At 35.6% G+C, this 19,785-nt stretch overlaps 1 protein-coding gene across 1 annotated transcript; it reads right to left on the reverse strand.

Annotated features, from left to right (window-relative positions):
• Positions 1 to 5,948: 5,948 nt before the first annotated feature.
• LOC115972752 (probable inactive DNA (cytosine-5)-methyltransferase DRM3) lies at positions 5,949 to 10,763 on the reverse strand. Its single transcript, XM_031093012.1, has 5 exons — positions 10,587 to 10,763; positions 9,598 to 9,700; positions 8,182 to 8,261; positions 7,012 to 7,689; positions 5,949 to 6,251 (listed from the first exon to the last, which is right to left on the reverse strand). The coding sequence occupies exons 1-5, from the start codon at positions 10,761 to 10,763 to the stop codon at positions 5,949 to 5,951; spliced, it is 1,341 nt and encodes a 446-aa protein (XP_030948872.1).
• Positions 10,764 to 19,785: the final 9,022 nt, after the last annotated feature.

Raw genomic sequence — 19,785 nt, forward strand, 5'->3', positions numbered from 1 at the left:
TGATGGCCTCCTGCTTGCCTTCTTATAGGAAGGGCAAAACGAAGGGAATTAAATTCATTCAGGTTTCCAAAAGGAATCTGAAGAATAAAGGTGTGTCCGTTCCACTTCCCCACCTCACCAGATAAGCCGCCGAACGCAAATTAGCCTCGTAAAGGGAAGTCATTAAAGGCGCATCTTGGACAGGCAAACGGCAGGAGTAGATTACGAACGGATTAAAGGGAATACCTGGTAAACCGGCGAGTTTCCTGGACAGGTGGAAAACCGCCCACATTAAATGCAGGGCTGAATTAAATAAAGCCATACTGAAGGCCCGGGTTTACCAAAACCCTCCTTTCCAACCAAGAAGTCGGGTAGCAGGGTTTTGAGGGGCTATTGTGGGGCCCAATAATTTAAGGGCCAGGCCCATTTGCTCTTGCCGAAGGCCCAAGCCGAGGAGAGCTGTGGCCCAAGCTCTACAATACAGAGCACAAAACAGTTTTGGGAGGCAGCCGAGGACAGTTCAGTCCTCGGCAGATCCAGAATCCCACCGGAATAAAGGGGTAAAACTGGTATAGGAACGAATTTGTAAGGAGATCCAAAATATCTTGGGGAAAGTTATCCTTACTACCCTTCCGGATAAGACTCTGCACCTGACAGAGCCGTACTTTGCAGCCTTATCAACCATCCCCAACAATTCTAGGATTAGACTGATGGGACAAATATCAGTCTTGTAAAGACTGACCCTACACGTGGACGAAGGACAGTTAACGCAGACGAGTATAAAAGAAGGAAGAAAGTAAATCAAAGGGGGACTCCCATTCCACCTCAAAAAAAAAGGGAGATGATCTGGGTGAGAACATCTCAACAACACCTGAGATTACAGAAAAAAAACCATCGCCGGGTAACCGGGGTAAGACCCTAATGGTCCTCGGATCAAGTCCGAGTAGGCCCATCCCATAGGATGCGATGCCGTAGGGCTTAAACGTTCAAGCCCAAATCCTTTTTCTACACGAATTCCTCTAAAACCAGGACCGGGCACCGCCCCGAGACCAACGGCTAGCTTTTCAAGCCCACTCTCTACAAATCATATTGTGAGAGATCTTTCATGCGCGAGCCCAACATCCTTATTGGGCCGCCAGAGAATTGTGTCCTTACAATAAACAATAAAGGAAAATGATAAATTTCTTGATCATCATTTCTAAAATCAAAAAGATGTGATACTACAAAATGATAGACTGACTTTACAATTAATATGCATACATCAATTCTAGTAATAAAGAATAATAAACATGCAATATTAACAATAACAACTTGGATATTCTGAATGCAAGATTTTAAATGTTCTCTGCCTCAAATGATAGGCATATCATATTCCGCTTGCTCTTCTTTGGCATGCTCTTTCAATTCACATTGCTTTGGAGTTAGATTCCTTCACAAATGACGAGTCAGGTAGTCAATTGGGTTCCTACCAATGTTGTCAATACCTTTTTCCGGAATGCAAATTGTAACAAGAAACCCCCTTTCTCCTTCGAATAAAATTCCAGCCTAAATTGGAGTTGAGCCTGTAGTAAGTTATCAAGCTGTATCTTTTTTCATTTTTCTTTTTGCCACTTATAAATAACCCACAAAATAAAAATTCCAAAGCAATTGAAAATTTAATTACAAGAAAATTTTGGCAACAAATATGGATTGATAGTAGTAAATAAAAGAGTGATATTAGTGGTGAATCTAAATGAGAACTAGTAAAACTTTGCCAACTAAACTGTTATGAAAAAGTTGTAAATTTTTTTGTGTATTGCTTTTTTTTTTTTTTTTTTTGAGAAGTACTACATGAAATCCTAGATATTAAGTTGCTATTGGTTCTAAATTCTAATTTCAACCCACCATTGAAATTATTTTTTTGCTATGATCAATAACAGCTCGTAATATCATGCTACTTAAGATTTGTTATAAAAATTGTGTGAAAAATGTTATGGATGTACTATTTCTTTCTCTATTTTTTTTTTCTTGTTTTTTGTTTGATATAAAAATATTATTTTATTTATTGACTAATATTTGATTTTAATTAATACTATTACAATTAAAAAAAAATCATATTAGTTAAAATTTGGAGGCCTTTTATATACTTGGGGCTCTAGACGACTTCCTTAATTACTTATATAGTATAGAGCCGACACTACTAAAACTACTCCCCCTAACTCCAAGTTCTGGCTCTATATCGTGAACATTAGCAATAAAAGAAAAGCTACAAATGTAGATAGTGTACACTTGGCTTGGCAAAAATTATGATAAAGTGGATGATGAAATTTTTTTTTTTTTTTTTTTGAGAAAAATGGATGATGAAATTGTTGTGCACTATAGTGTACTCTATGCATTTAATGGAAGTGAAGCTGGACCACTTATCTGGTGGCAAATGCACTAGCAAGAGGCCACGGGGCGAAGACAAAATAACGTGTATGGCCAAAGTCTTTTGTTTTGTCTCCATGTATACTTTTATTTATCTTCTAAAAAAAATTTATAATTTTAATTTTAGTTACATGATTTAGTAAATAATCATGTGATTGTTTTCAAAAATAATAATAATCATGTGATTATTTAAATAATTTTATGAATTATATATATATATATATATATATATTTTTTTTAATATACATTGTATATACAATCTTATAAATCAGTCACAAAATGAGTTGGAATTTCAACTAGATTTTAAGGAAAACTTTATCAGTTAAAATGTTCAAAACTTTGGCCTAGCCCCTAAACATGCTTCCTTATATTTCTTAAACTTTCACCACAAAAAATAAAAATAAAAATAAGAAAGACAAGTCTTAGCTTCCGACAACCAGAGGTCATTCCTCTCGTTTGGTGTGGGTTAATTTGACAAACCATTGATGCCAAGTCTTCAATTGTTGTTGTGTAGGTAATCTTTAAGGAAATGTTAAGTTACTATACAATTTATTTATTACAAAAAAAAAAAAAAAATTACAAATTGATATGTGATAATGAATCTAACTAATTTATTTATTACCAAAAAAAAAAAAAAGAAGGTGGAACTAGGGGAATATATCTTTAAGAGCAATCATAATACAAAGATTAATCAACCATTTTTTTTTCCTCAAACTACAGATAAGAAATTAAAATTTCGGTCAAACCACAGTGGGTAAATTGTAATTTACCCTAAATAAAAAATTCATGTGGAAAATACAGGTCACCTTGCCCAAACTGACCCAACCTACAACCCAATTAACACGACCCGTTTCTTATATGTTTAAAATGGCCCATTTTGACACGAACATGTTTCAACTCAAACCTGATTGACCCGACCCAAACTGCACAACTGTTTTGCCACATCTATAAGATTCTCTAATTGACTTTAGGCATGATTATTTATCATTATGAAAGAGAGCATATATTAATAATTAAAAATCTTCCTTATTCATTATAAGGAATTATAACCTTTATTTTATTTGTGAGTTGTGTCTTTTATGAACTCCCGTGGTGCTTGGACCCAAAAAGAAATCCTGTCAAAATATTGAAAAATCCTGTTAGGCTAAATTTGGAACGGTACTATTTATTCATGCCAAATTTTTTACCATTTAAAACATCTCATTTGAAGTGTCTTATTTAAACGTGTGAGCTCAGTTAATATGCCCCATTTAAAAGTGTGGTGTTCTTTTTTTTTTTTTTTTTTTTTTTTTTAACGAACTTTCCCCAATTGCTTCTCCTGAAGTTTTAGTTTATATTAATAAAATAGAAATATATTCTCGTGGTAGTTGGTTGGAAAGTCACCATGGATGCCTAGTCTTATTTATATATTACTTTTAAACATTATAACACTAAATCAAAAAACAAATAAATAAAAAGAGTATTATTGCATGTGCAAAGCAAGTGTGATGAGTCTAGTATGTGTGTGTATATATATATATATATATATATATATATCTACTAATTTTAGCAACAAACAAAATTACATTTTGTCTTTCTTAACAATATCATTAATTTTTTTTAGAGTAATGTTATTGCTACAAACTTATATGCAACATTTTTATAAACTGCTGATGTACAATTTTTTACTGATTCACATCTAGACTTTTACATCACAATTTTACTTTCTCATAACCACTCACCATATTAACAATTTGTAAAAAAATTTGTAATTCTATCATTTTATTCATTTTAAAGGTTCGTTAAAAAATTGATAGATCTAAAATTTAAAATAAAATATACAAGCTCAAAAAAATTAGGCGACAATGTTCCACTAAACTATCACATTGTGTCATTCTCGGCAACAACATTGCACTAAACTATCACATTGTGTCATTCTCATTAATTTCATTCTGACCCTTCTTTTTACGAAAAGCAAATTTGACTATCTGTTTGACATTGAGATGGAAAGGGGATAAAAACAAGAAGCCTGCATCACATGATAAATTTGAGCCTCTTTTTCATCATTTGTTCTTTCACGCTGCTACCCTTCTTGCATTGCACCAATTACACCAATTACAACATCATTTACACCATGATAAAAACAAGATGTCCTGCCATAATTCTTACATGTTCTGGATAATGTTGGAAACAAACACTCAGAAATGACCAAACTGTGGTTGGAATTTCAAGAAAGGCTCATGAAAATTCAATTGCACTAGTCCTTGATCGTCTAGATAGCATTAGCTGATCATGAACCTCCTTTTGCCGCCCTACACCTCCAGAGAACTTATCAAGTGAACAAGATATGACCAACCTCTCCAAAATTAGAGCACTTTCAAGCAAAAAGTTCACCACATGTAACTCTCCTTTAGTTCCACCAAATTTAAGACAGGTCAAATTACAAAACACAGGCAGATGAGCTAACAATTCCTCTGCATAGCTGAGACCCTACGAACAGAAACATACACCTTTGGTAAGAAAAATAATGGAAGGCAACAACTGCAAAAATAATGTAACCTAAATCACACATAATGGACAACACAATACGTTTCAATAATTAGCTTTTAATAAATAGAAAGTAGAATGTTGCATAAGAGACAGAACAATAAGCCAAAATATTCACATATATCCTCCATGTAGAAAAATTACCAAAACAACAAAAAAATTTACCTTAAAATAGCTTCCTTTCACCTAATCCTCATCAACATATGAACTAGATTGAGATAGGCACAAGTTGCCAAAATCCCCCACAAGGCTTTCTTCCTCAAAATCATGTACAACTGAAAAAGGAAAGCAAAGCATTTATTAGTACATCAAATACAGATTAATGAATATTGCGAGCACATACGTGATAAAAAATATGATATACCTGGTACTCCATATAGCCAATCACGAGCACATAACAAAGCTTCTGCAGTTTGTGGCAAAAGAGAACTGCGAAACTTATCAAGATTCAAATAACAGTGAAGCAACCTATTGTTCTCATGTTCTACAAATGAGAATGTATAGTTGTGCCTAATGATTTCCCTATAGGTAGCTTGATCTAAAGGCTGAGGAGACGCAATTTGATTGTCAACCTCATGGCATTTTGCTCTATGACACAACAAAGAAGTAGTGCCATTAGAACCGGTAACAAAAGAATTTTGACATTTTTTACACTTTGCTCTCTCTTTCCCATCAGAACCTTTAGATAATATTTCAAAATCTGACCATACAGAAGAAGTCCTACATCTCATTCTTTTTGGAGCACTTGAAACAGTTTCACCATCCTCATCATTTTCTTCATTCATTGAATCCATATCTAAAATGTAAAGGAAAACAAAACCAAGGAAAAAAAAACCAAAAAAAAAAAAAAAAAAAAAAAAACTCAGCATTTTGAACCATTCTAAAACCTGACCACTCAAATAATGTGGCATAAAGAATTATAGGTTAAACAATGTTGCTTGTGCTGTGTTACAACTTACAAGTTCTTAATCTTACAAATAAATAATTATAGGTTAAAACAGAAAATGCCAAACAACATGTCAGTTAAACTTTGAACATCAAACACTAATCGTTAAACTATTCTCAGCAGCTTGAGTGTGATTCAATGGATAGCCTAGAATACGCTCTATATGTTCAGGTTCCATGGGAGCCAATTTATACTGGCCAACCCACACAAGATTTAATGTCCGGCAATGATGAAGGATATCTCTCTGCTGTTCAGATGAGAGCAGTCCTCGAGAATCAGTTAACATCCTTCCAAGCCTATCACAGAGCAGAGGTGTTCCACTGGTTCCAGAACTGATGCAGTTTAACTGCTTCCTTGTATCCCATGATGGCCACCATTGCTTAGTATGTGGTATGTTGGGCTATACGTGTGAGTGAAGTCCCACATTGAATAAATATGAGAAGAATGAGTGGTTAATATAACATAATTGAGCACATACCCATTAGGGCTTAGGCCTTTTGGGTTAAAGTGTGTCTCTATATGTTATATTAATTATTCAAGGAAGTTCCCCAAAGTGTTTATCTCTCCCTAACAACTGGTATCAGAACCCATGGTGGTGTGCGGCGAAAGTGGTGAGGTGTTCATGGTCCCTACCCAGCGGGGACAAAGAAAGCCTAAATGGCCCACACATAAAGATCCTAGAGAAGGAAAAAAAAAAAAAAAAAAAAAGCCCAACAAAGGAATATTGCTAATGGTGCTAACTAATGGTGTGGTGCGAGGTTCCCATTGACATGGACGTACGGGGTTCCCATGGATGTGCGTGCGGGGTTGACACGTGGTTCCCATGGATGGCGTACGAGAGACCCATGGATGACGCGCTAATGAAGTGAAAAACCATTAGGTAAGGGGGAGTGAGTAGGACTTGTTCATGGCCAACAAAGAGGTCTTGAAGCCCATAAAGAGGCAGACTCACACGTGAGGGGGAGATTTGTTGGACTACACGTGTGAGTGAAGTCCCACATTGAATAAATATGAGAAGAATGAGTGGTTAATATAACATAATTGAGTACATACCCATTAGGGCTTAGGCCTTTTGGGTTAAAGTGTGTCTCTATATGTTATATTAATTATTCAAGGAAGTTCCCCAAGGTGTTTATCTCTCCCTAACATGGTATAGCATCTTCGATGGTCATTGGAGGCTTTGGAAGGAGGTGCAACCTATTTTCAGTAGGAAGATTGTGTACATAGCCTTCTTTTCTACTCAAGGCTGAGAAAAACTGGGTATTAACAAATTCAGGCTCAAGGGCATATAAGAATTGTGAAATTTTTGCCCAAGAGTCATGAGATATATTCACAACATTTGCATAACAGAAATATGGAGGTTTAGCTACCATTCTATCAAGACTCTTGGACGGATTTTCTCTGAATAGATTCGGCCTTCCGTATCTGGTGATTTTTGGGTCGACTTTTTCTTCAATCCACGTAGAGTCAACAAAAGAACTCGAGTCATCAATATTCTCCTGTTTCGGTCTTTTCCCCTTACTATTTCCCCCAATATTAATATTCCTAGACTGAGAAACAGAATCTGGACAGTCATCAAAAGACTCTTGTTTTGGCCTTTTTCCTCTAAAGGTTTGCTCAACGTTAATATTTCTTGAATGAGATACAGCAGCACCGTTAATATTTCTTGAATGAGATACAGCACTACCGTTGATATTTCTCGAATGAGATACAGCACTGTTGATATTTCTCGCATGAGATACAGAACCATTCATATTTCTCGAATGAGAAACAGCATCGAAACTAAAATCCTCTGTCTTCGCTTTTACAGTTCCAAAAGCATATGAGGAATACTGCACCAAAAAGTTTTATAGTTAGTAAACGGTAAACCAACTAATAGATGAGAATACCATACATGACCATAATTTCATAGCATGCACAGAAAAAACCAAACGTATAATACACATCTCAACCTGTATAGAACTTTCAGGTATGAACAAAAATTTGAATGCGAGTAAGAATAACTGAACTGAGAGCTTAAAACACAGGAGACAAGGTATGTGACCACTGAGAAGGAAACCTAATCTGTGAGGTTATCCATGTCATAGACCTTATATAACCAGGAGTCAGGAGTGCCATCTATGACATTAACATTAAGGTGGGCAACATGGTGTTCGAAATAGAGCTGCCAATTTGAATGAATAACCAAAATGTTTATAAACAATATTAAGCCACATAATAGGAACTATTGCTGGAGAACTACCAATATCAGGAAAAAGCTATAGGAAGCTAAATTCAGAAAACTTTTAAAAATTAATAACTTCATTGCGAGAATGAACTAAAACCTCAGATCCTCCAACACAGCTCTTAGAGATTTGATCTGCAAAAATGGAGTCAGCAAGTTCTGAAACTGGAATCTCTGAACCTGAAATACAGCACATAAGCAACAAGTCAGGGTTGGAAACAAGCTAAACATGTAGTGCCTAGCATTTTTTATTACTTAAAATAAGTAAATCAGCACCAGTCAAAAGCTTGGATATAGTGTGGATTTGTGGAAAGTCTCATAGTTGTCAAAATGCGAATTGTATTGTGAATCGATACATTTCTTTTCTTTGTTTCTTTGTTTTTTATTTTTTTGGTATCAGGTAGTGTATCATAAGATTCATAGACACTTTATAAAAAAATTTAAAAGAATTATAGATAACATATATAAAAGGTATATTTATTATAAATTGGGAACATGTTGAACTAATGACTAATTTAATCATCACTAATGTGATTATATTTAACAAAGCTATCTAAATAAACTACACTAAAATATATTTATAACCACATTCAAATTGGTCAAACTCAAAAGTAATAATACATGAGATATATGCCAAAATAATAATTTCTTTCTCATCATAATCATCATCTTGCCTAATCAACTTCGTCCCCATAGTCCAAGTTAATGTTATCATTATTTTCATCGTATTGCAAAGTCATTTCTTTATTGACATCTTCGTCATCTCCAACATTTACCATCTCTTTTTATTCTCCTATCTCAATAACTTTTTCTTCTTTTTCTGCATGCTTCCTCTTCGCATTCTAGTTTCTAGGATTTATAACAAAAATTAAAAAAAAAATAATTATATTGTCATTTAATAGTTTATTCACAATAAAAAAGAAATTTGGAAAAGTGAAAGTGAAGTGTCAAGTGTGGTGATCCAAAATTTGTAAAAAAGAGAGAGAAGGAGGTGAAAAAACTCATGGACATGTTATTAAATTTGGCTAAATCAAGTAGCTCAATAATTTTGTAAAAAAAATTCTAACTGGTTGGATTCAAGTTAAAGAAAAAACTTTTAACCAAAAAAAAAAAAACAATTTAAACCTAAATGTCTATGTATCGTCTAACATGTGCTTTTTTTTTATATAGTTAAACGCTGAAGTGTAAAATACATATGATACACATCTACGTACATATACATTAGTACAAAACTTCTGGAAGGGCTAAGAGTTTTTATGAGTTATCAGACAAATCTCATCAGATACAGTAGCTCATCCTGTACTTGCATGCAGTTCTATTCTAATTGGAAAGGCTGAGCGAGACACGTGATTTCAGTAAAGAAATTTAAATGAGCACGAAGGTCCAAAGAGTACTTCCACAAAATTAAGACCTTGGCCCCCTATCGCCGAAAAAACAATAAGCTATCCTGCTCATCTTGGTTTATTATAGGGTTGAGCATTGTTTAGATAATATTCAAAATTATATAATTACTTACCGTACTTCTCAATTGCAGATGAAACTTCACTCTCAGAGAAACCCATTTCAAGCAAACGCAGTGTTTTCTCCATAGTCCCAAACAGGGTTTCATTATTAGTATGCTGAGAATCAAAAGGTTAGATTGTTAGGAATTGCTTGAATCATATATGACATAGACATTGGGTGATAAATCTCCAAAAATAACATGACAGGTAATTTCATATGCCAAAAAAGAAGAAAACAAATTGTGCCAAACTTGGCACAAAGATTTTCGAGAGACTCTTTCATCTTACTCTCAGGGTAGTTTCAAACACTACACAAGTCTCTCGTTTATAATTGGTCACTTCATTTCTCAAAAAATGTCATAAAAGCTATGCTTATGTAACAGCCCTGTTAAAGGTGTGCCAAGAACAGAAGTAAATAAACTTATTTCCTTTTTCTAGTTTGTGAAAATACTTCTTCATTAAGCTGCATTTCAACCATAACTACATGGTATCATAGTAAGATGTGAGAGAAAAATGGCCTTTGTGACCCCTGTGAACATGTCAAAAAGAAAGGCAGTAAACTAGTGATAAATTCTAGGGAGTGTTACATATGCATGTTCCATGCTATTATTACTTTCCTATTGTATAACTTTTTAGAAGATCACATAAAGAAAATTTCAAGCAAACATTGACCACTCTAATATGGGTTGTACTTGCAGCATCCCAATCAAAACCAGAGAAGAAAAATTCAACGGATATCTAGTGAAATAACAGACCTGAGTTGAGGTTAACAAATTTCTTGCTTAACCCATCTTTGGAAATTGTCATCTAAGGGATAACTTCTTGCCAAAGAGCTTTAGCTCAAATGGTGCTTTCTCCCCTCACAAGAGTGGGTGGAGGATGAGGTTGTGGTTTCAAAACCCACTGGTTGTGTAACATTTTTTTTTTTTAATAGGTAGATAGTGGAGGAGAGAGAGGTGGGGTTCAAACTACAGATAGTGTGCACCACAAAGAATGCCATTACCGTTGGGCTATCACTTGAATTTCTAACTTCATCCCCCTGAGTTGTATCATCTGCGTCCTTTTCAAGCTCTTCAGCTATTTGGGCAGCAGTTATGAAGTCCACTAATTCAGTTATTTGAGCATCTTCACCTGAGACATAACATAATGAGATGAACAAACTGATTAATTCAGTTACCATTAGAGAATAAAGTTCTTCTATATTAGAAGAAGAGCAAAATTAAAGCCAAGATGGAGTCTCATAGCCCAAGTACTGCCAAGTGCCAATACTTCTTAAAGAAACTGTGTACCAACCAGATAAGTGTTGAAAACAAACACAAATCTGATATGACATGTCCCAAAGTTGAGTCAAATCTATTTATACTAGTAGTTTAACAGTTTTATTCACAATTAAGCTGCAAAGAGACAAGCAGACACATGATTTCCATATCTCTACAGTGCTTCACCTTGACTCAAACATATCTCCTGGCTCCTGAAAGTGTCAGTATTTATAACCCAAAACCAGAGCCTGTTTAAATTCATTGGCTTATTTGGCTTAAAACACAAGCTGAGTAAAAATAACTTGTACCTAGAAAAAAGTGAGGCCTGAAAAGTAGTACCCAGCCAAATAAGGCAAGCCACACACACACTAAACCATATGTAATTTATCATACCTCCCACTTTTATAGCAAGATCTCTCTGCGGTTTCACACTAGTACATTGCAAAGTAATTATAGGCCACAACAAGTAAATTTTTTAGGCTCATCTATGCAAAAAATAAGTCTCAATTGTAAACCAATCACACAGATGTATCTTAAAGTTTGCAACATTTATAAAAAAAAAAAATTAATAATAAATAATAAAATTATAAAATAAAAAACCCAAAATGTATCCATCGACAGGTACAATACAATATGCAATGTGTACTTTCAAAAACATTCAGGCCGCGCCCAAAACATCCTTACCGTTCACAAGTTACTGTCGAAACGGTGACCAAAGGTCACTTTTCAACGTATTTTCCAAGTGATTACTGCTTGTGAATAACTTCCACTAACATATTTTTTACACAAAATCTGATTTCGAGAACATTGATCTCGCGATATAGGAAAAATATTTCGTTGGCAAATTCGTGAGCAAATCAATAGTCTTCAATTTTTACACCCCTCCAACTGCACATAACTGGAATCCTTATTTCGGGTACCTCGGTGGGACATATTCAATGGACGATAAATCTCTTGATTTCAATCGAAAAAATATAAAATTTGTGTTCATATTCAAGCTCCGAATGTGTACTTTCTAAAACATTCAGGCCGCGCCCAAAACATCCTTACCGTTCACAAGTTACTGTCGAAACGGTGACCAAAGGTCACTTTTCAACGTATTTTCCAAGTGATTACTGCTTGTGAATAACTTCCACTAACATATTTTTTACACAAAATCTGATTTCGAGAACATTGATCTCGCGATATAGGAAAAATATTTCGTTGGCAAATTCGTGAGCAAATCAATAGTCTTCAATTTTTACACCCCTCCAACTGCACATAACTGGAATCCTTATTTCGGGTACCTCGGTGGGACATATTCAATGGACGATAAATCTCTTGATTTCAATCGAAAAAATATAAAATTTCTGTTCATATTCAAGCTCCGAATGTGTACTTTCTAAAACATTCAGGCCGCGCACAAGACATCCTTACCGTTCACAAGTTACTGTTGAAACGGTGATCGAAGGTCACTTTTCAACGTATTTTCTAAGTGATTACTGCTCGTGAATAACTTGCCACTAACATATTTTTTACGCAAAATTTGATTTCGAGAACATTGGTCACGCGATATAGGAAAAATATGTCCAAGCCAAAATCGTGTGCTAATCGCTAGACTACTATTTTTACGCCCCTCCATCGGCACATAACTGGAATCCTTTTTTCGGGTATCTTGGTGGGACATATTCAAGGGACAATAACTCTCTCGATTTCAATTGAAAACATGCAAAATTTGTGTTCATATTCAGGCTCCGAATATGTACTTTCTAAAATATTAAGGCCGCACCCAAAAATTCCTTACCGTTCAAAAGTTGTAGTCGAAGTGGTGACCGAAGGTCAGTTTTCAACACATTTTCTAAGCGATTACGGCTCGTGAATAACTGGCCGCTAACATATTTTTTACCCAAAATTTGATTTGAGGATTATTGATCTCACGATATAGGAAAAATGTTTCTTTGCCAAATTCGTGAGCAAATCAATAGTCTTCAATTTTTACACCCCTCCATCTGCACATAACTGGAATCATTATTTCGGGTACCTCGGTGGGACATATTCAATAGACGATAAATCTCTTGATTTCAATCGAAAAAATATAAAATTTTTGTTCATATTCAAGCTCCGAATGTGTACTTTCTAAAACATTCAGGCCGCGCCCAAAACATCCTTACCGTTCACAAGTTACTGTCGAAACGGTGACCAAAGGTCACTTTTCAACGTATTTTCCAAGTGATTATTGCTTGTGAATAACTTCCACTAACATATTTTTTACACAAAATCTGATTTCGAGAACATTGATCTCGCGATATAGGAAAAATATTTCGTTGGCAAATTCGTGAGAAAATCAATAGTCTTCAATTTTTACACCCCTCCAACTGCACATAACTGGAATCCTTATTTCGGGTACCTCGGTGGGACATATTCAACGGACGATAAATCTCTTGATTTCAATCGAAAAAATATAAAATTTGTGTTCATATTCAAGCTCCGAATGTGTACTTTCTAAAACATTCAGGCCGCGCCCAAAACATCCTTACCGTTCACAAGTTACTGTCGAAACGGTGACCAAAGGTCACTTTTCAACGTATTTTCCAAGTGATTACTGCTCGTGAATAACTTGCCACTAACATGTTTTTTACGCAAAATCTAATTTCGAGAACATTGGCCTCGCGAAATAGGAAAAATATTTCCTAGCAATATTCGAGAGCAAATCAATAATCTTCAATTTTTACACCCCTCCATCTGCACATAAATGGAATCCTTATTTCGGGTACCTCGGTGGGACATATTCAACGGACGATAAATCTCTAGATTTCAATCGAAAAAGTATAAAATTTCTGTCCATATTCAAGCTCCGAATGTGTACTTTCTAAAACATTCAGGCTGCGCCCAAAACATCCTTACCGTTCACAAGTTATTGTCGAAACGGTGACCGAAGGTCACTTTTCAATGTATTTTCTATGTCATTACTGCTCGTGAATAACTTGCCACTAACATATTTTTTACGCAAAATCTGATTTTGAGAAAATTGGTCTCGCGATATAGGAAAAATATTTCCAAGCCAAAATCGTGTGCTAATCGTTAGACTACTATTTTTTCGCCCCCCCATCGGCACATAATTGGAATCCTTATTATGGGTATCTCGGTGGGACATATTCAAAGGACAATAACTCTCTCGATTTCAATCGAAAACGTGCAAAATTTGTGTTCATATTCAGGCTCCGAATGTGTACTTTCTAAAATATTCAGGCCGCATCCAAAAATTCCTTACCGTTCAAAAGTTATGGTGAAAGAGGTGACCGAAGGTCACTTTTCAACACATTTTCTATGCGATTACGGCTCGTGAATAACTGGCCGCTAACATATTTTTTACCCAAAATTTGATTTGAGGATTATTGATCTCACGATATAGGGAAAATATTTCCTTGTCAAATTTGTGAGCAAATCAATAGTCTTCAATTTTTACACCCCTCCATTTGCACATAACTGGAATCCTAATTTCGGATACCTCGGTGGGAAATATTACATGGACGATAAATCTCTTGATTTCAATCGAAAAAATACAAAATTTGTGTTCATATTCAAGCTCCGAATGTGTACTTTCTAAAACATTCAGGCCGCGCCAAAAAAATCCTTACCGTTCACAAGTTACTGTCGAAACGGTGACCGAAGGTCACTTTTCAACGTATTTTCTAAGTGATTACTGCTCGTGAATAACTTGCCACTAACATATTTTTTACGCAAAATTTGATTTCGAGAACATTGGTCACGCGATATAGGAAAAATATTTCCAAGCCAAAATCGTGTGCTAATCGCTAGACAACTATTTACGCCCCTCCATCGGCACATAACTGGAATCCTTATTTCGGGTATCTCGGTGGGACATATTCAAAGGACAATAACTCTCTCGATTTCAATTGAAAACATGCAAAATTTGTGTTCATATTCAGGCTCCGAATGTGTACTTTCTAAAATATTAAGGCCGCATCCAAAAATTCCATACCGTTCAAAAGTTATAGACGAAGTGGTGACCGAAGGTCACTTTTCAACACATTTTCTAACCGATTACGACTCGTGAATAACTGGCCACTAACATATTTTTTACCCAAAATTTGATTTGAGGATTATTGATCTCACGATATAGGAAAAATGTTTCCTTGCCAAATTCGTGAGCAAATCAATAGTCTTCAATTTTTACACCCCTCCATCTGCACATAACTGGAATCCTTATTTCGGGTACCTCGGTGGGACATATTCAATGGACGATAAATCTCTTGATTTCAATCGAAAAAATATAAAATTTGTGTTCATATTCAAGCTTCGAATGTGTACTTTCTAAAACATTCAGGCCGCGCACAAGACATCCTTACCATTCACAAGTTACTGTCGAAACGGTGACCGAAGGTCACTTTTCAACGTATTTTCTAAGTGATTACTGCTCGTGAATAACTTCCACTAACATATTTTTTACGTAAATTCTAATTTTGAGAACATTGGTCTCGCGATATAGGAAAAATATTTCCTTGCCAAATTCGTGAGCAAATCAATAGTCTTCAATTTTTACACCCCTCCATCTGCACATAACTGGAATCCTTATTTTGGGTACCTCGGTGGGACATATTCAACGGACGATAAATCTCTAGATTTGAATCGAAAAAGTATAAAATTTGTGTCCATATTCAAGCTCCGAATGTGTACTTTCTAAAACATTTAGGCCGCGCCCAAAACATTCTTACCGTTCACAAGTTATTGTCGAAACGGTGACCGAAGGTTACTTTTCAACGTATTTTCCATGTCATTAATGCTCGTGAATAACTTGCCACTAACATATTTTTTACGCAAAATCTGATTTCGAGAACATTGGTCTCGCGAAATAGGAAAAATGTTTCCAAGCCAAAATCGTGTGCTAATCGTTAGACTACTATTTTTATGCCCCTCCATCGGCACATAACTCTAATCCTTATTACGGGTATCTCGGTGGGACATATTCAAAGGACAATAACTCTCTCGATTTCAATCGAAAGCATGCAAATTTTGTGTTCATATTCAGGCTCCGAATGTGTAATTTCTAAAATATTCAGGCCGCATCCAAAAATTCCATACCGTTCAAAAGTTATAGTCAAAGAGGTGACCGAAGGTCACTTTTCAACACATTTTCTAAGCGATTACGGCTCGTGAATAACTATCCACTATCATATTTTTTACCCAAAATTTGATTTGAGGATTATTGATCTCACGATATAGGAAAAATATCTCCTTGCCAAATTCGTGAGCAAATCAATAGTCTTTAATTTTTACACCCCTCCATCTGCACATAACTGGAATCCTTATTTCGGGTACCTCGGTGGGACATATTCAATGGACGATAAATCTCTTGATTTCAATCGAAAAAATATAAAATTTGTGTTCATATTCAAGCTCCGAATGTGTACTTTCTAAAACATTCTGGCCGTGCCCAGAAAATCCTTACCGTTCACAAGTTACTGTCGAAACGGTGACCGAAGGTCACTTTTCAACGTATTTTCTAAGTGATTACTGCTCGTGAATAACTTGCCACTAACATATTTTTTATGCAAAATCTGATTTCGAGAACATTGGTCTCGCGATCTATGAAAAATATTTCCAAGCCAAAATTGTGTGCTAATCGTTTGACTACTATTGTTACGCCCCTCCATCGGCACATAACTCTAATCCTTATTACGGGTATCTCAGTGGGACATATTCAAAGGACAATAACTCTCTCGATTTCAATCGAAAACATGCAAAATTTGTGTTCATATTTAGGCTCCGAATGTGTACTTTCTAAAATATTAAGGCCGCATCCAAAAATTCCTTACCGTTCAAAAGTTATAGTCGAAGTGGTGACCGATGGTCACTTTTCAACACATTTTCTAAGCGATTACGGCTCGTGAATAACTGGCCACTAACATTTTTTTTACCAAAAATTTGATTTCAGGATTATTGATCTCAGGATATAGGAAAAATATTTCCCTGCCAAATTCGTGAGCAAATCAATAGTCTTCAATTTTTACACCCCTCCATCTGCATATAACTAGAATCCTAATTTCAGGTACCTCGGTGGGACATATTCAATGGACGATAAATCTCTTGATTTCAATCGGAAAAATATAAAATTTGTGTTCATATTCAAGCTCCAAATGTGTACTTTCTAAAACATTCAGGCCGTGCCCCAAAAATCCTTACTGTTCACAAGTTACTGTCGAAACGGTGACCGAAGGTCACTTTTCAACATATTTTCTAAGTGATTACTGCTCGTGAATAACTTGCCACCAACATATTTTTTACGCAAAATTTGATTACGAGAACATTGGTCTCGCGATATAGGAAAAATATTTCCAAGCCAAAATCGTGTGCTAATCGCTAGACTACTATTTTTCCGCCCCTCCATCGGCACATAACTGGAATCCTTTTTTCGGGTATCTTGGTGGGACATATTCAAGGGACAATAACTCTCTTGATTTCAATTGAAAACATGCAAAATTTGTGTTCATATTCAGGCTCCGAATGTGTACTTTCTAAAATATTAAGGCCGCACCCAAAAATTCCTTACCGTTCAAAAGTTGTAGTCGAAGTGGTGACCGAAGGTCACTTTTCAACACATTTTCTAAGCGATTACGGCTCGTGAATAACTGGCCACTAACATTTTTTTTACCAAAAATTTGATTTCAGGATTATTGATCTCAGGATATAGGAAAAATATTTCCCTGCCAAATTCGTGAGCAAATCAATAGTCTTCAATTTTTACACCCCTCCATCTGCATATAACTAGAATCCTAATTTCGGGTACCTCGGTGGGACATATTCAATGGACGATAAATCTCTTGATTTCAATCGAAAAAATATAAAATTTGTGTTCATATTCAAGCTCCAAATGTGTACTTTCTAAAACATTCAGGCCGTGCCCAAAAAATCCTTACTGTTCACAAGTTACTGTCGAAACGGTGACCGAAGGTCACTTTTCAACGTATTTTCTAAGTGATTACTGCTCGTGAATAACTTGCCACCAACATATTTTTTACGCAAAATTTGATTTCGAGAACATTGGTCTCGCGATATAGGAAAAATATTTCCAAGCCAAAATCGTGTGCTAATCGCTAGACTACTATTTTTACGCCCCTCCATCGGCACATAACTGGAATCCTTTTTTCGGGTATATTGGTGGGACATATTCAAGGGACAATAACTCTCTCGATTTCAATCGAAAAAATATAAAATTTGTGTTCATATTCAAGCTTCGAATGTGTACTTTCTAAAACATTCAGGCCGCGCCCAAAAAATCCTTACCGTTCACAAGTTACTGTCGAAACGGTGACCGAAGGTCACTTTTCAAAGTATTTTCTAAGTGATTACTGCTCGTGAATAACTTGCCACTAACATATTTTTTACGCAAAATCTGATTTCGAGAACATTGGGCTCGCGATATAGGAAAAGTATTTCGTTGGCAAATTCGTGAGCAAATCAATAGTCTTCAATTTTTACACCCCTCCATCTGCACATAACTGGAATCCTTATTTCGGTTACCTCGGTGGGACATATTCAACGGACGATAAATCTCTAGATTTGAATCGAAAAAGTATAAAATTTGTGTCCATATTCAAGCTCCGAATGTGTACTTTCTAAAACATTCAGGCCGCACCCAAAACATTCTTACCGTTAACAAGTTATTGTCGAAACGGTGACCGAAGGTCACTTTTCAACGTATTTTCTATGTCATTACTGCTCGTGAATAACTTGCCACTAACATATTTTTTACGCAAAATCTGATTTCGAGAACATTGGTCTCGCGATATAGGAAAAATATTTCCAAGCCAAAATCGTGTGCTAATCGTTAGACTACTATTTTTACGCCCCTCCATCGGCACATAACTCTAATCCTTATTACGGGTATCTCGGTGGGGCATATTCAAAGGACAATAACTCTCTCGATTTCAATCGAAAGCATGCACAATTTGTCTTCATATTCAGGCTCCGAATGTGTACTTTCTAAAATATTCAGGCCGCATCCAAAAATTCCATACCGTTCAAAAGTTATAGTCAAAGAGGTGACCGAAGGTCACTTTTCAACACATTTTCTAAGCGATTACGGCTCGTGAATAACAGGCCACTAACATATTTTTTACCCAAAATTTGATTTGAGGATTATTGATCTCACGATATAGGAAAAATATTTCCTTGCCAAATTCGTGAGCAAATCAATAGTCTTCAATTTTTACACCCCTCCATCTGCACATAACTCGAATCCTTATTTCGGGTACCTCGGTGGGACATATTCAATGGCCGATAAATCTCTTGATTTCAATCGAAAAAATATAAAATTTGTGTTAATATTCAAGCTCCGAATGTGTACTTTCTTAAACATTCAGGCCGCGCCCAAAACATCCTTACCGTTCACAAGTTACTGTCGAAACGGTGACCAAAGGTCACTTTTCAACGTATTTTCCAAGTGATTACTGCTCGTGAATAACTTGCCACTAACATGTTTTTTACGCAAAATCTAATTTCGAGAACATTGGCCTCGCGATATAGGAAAAATATTTCCTATCAATATTCGTGAGCAAATCAATAGTCTTCAATTTTTACACCCCTCCATCTGCACATAACTGGAATCCTTATTTCGGGTACCTCGGTGGGACATATTCAACGGACGATAAATCTCTAGATTTGAATCGAAAAAGTATAAAATTTGTATCCATATTCAAGCTCCGAATGTGTACTTTCTAAAACATTCAGGCCGCGCCCAAAACATTCTTACCGTTAACAAGTTATTGTCGAAACGGTGACCGAAGGTCACTTTTCAACGTATTTTCTATGTCATTACTGCTCGTGAATAACTTGCCACTAACATATTTTTTACGCAAAATCTGATTTCGAGAACATTGGTCTCGCAATATAGGAAAAATATTTCCAAGCCAAAATCCTGTGCTAATCGTTAGACTACTATTT

Source organism: Quercus lobata, unplaced genomic scaffold, assembly GCF_001633185.2.
Source record: "Quercus lobata isolate SW786 unplaced genomic scaffold, ValleyOak3.0 Primary Assembly Scq3eQI_73, whole genome shotgun sequence".
Classification (NCBI taxonomy): domain Eukaryota; kingdom Viridiplantae; phylum Streptophyta; class Magnoliopsida; order Fagales; family Fagaceae; genus Quercus; species Quercus lobata.

Coding starts and splice junctions, on each gene's coding strand:
- LOC115972752 (XM_031093012.1), bottom strand. CDS start 10,763: ATGGTAACTGAATTAATCAGTTTGTTCATCTCATTATGTTATGTCTCA. Junction 8,262..9,597: donor ATCTGCAATTGAGAAGTACG/GTAAGTAATTAT, acceptor GCTGTATTTCAG/GTTCAGAGATTCCAGTTTCA. Junction 7,690..8,181: donor GCTGTGTTGGAGGATCTGAG/GTTTTAGTTCAT, acceptor TTTTTGGTGCAG/TATTCCTCATATGCTTTTGG.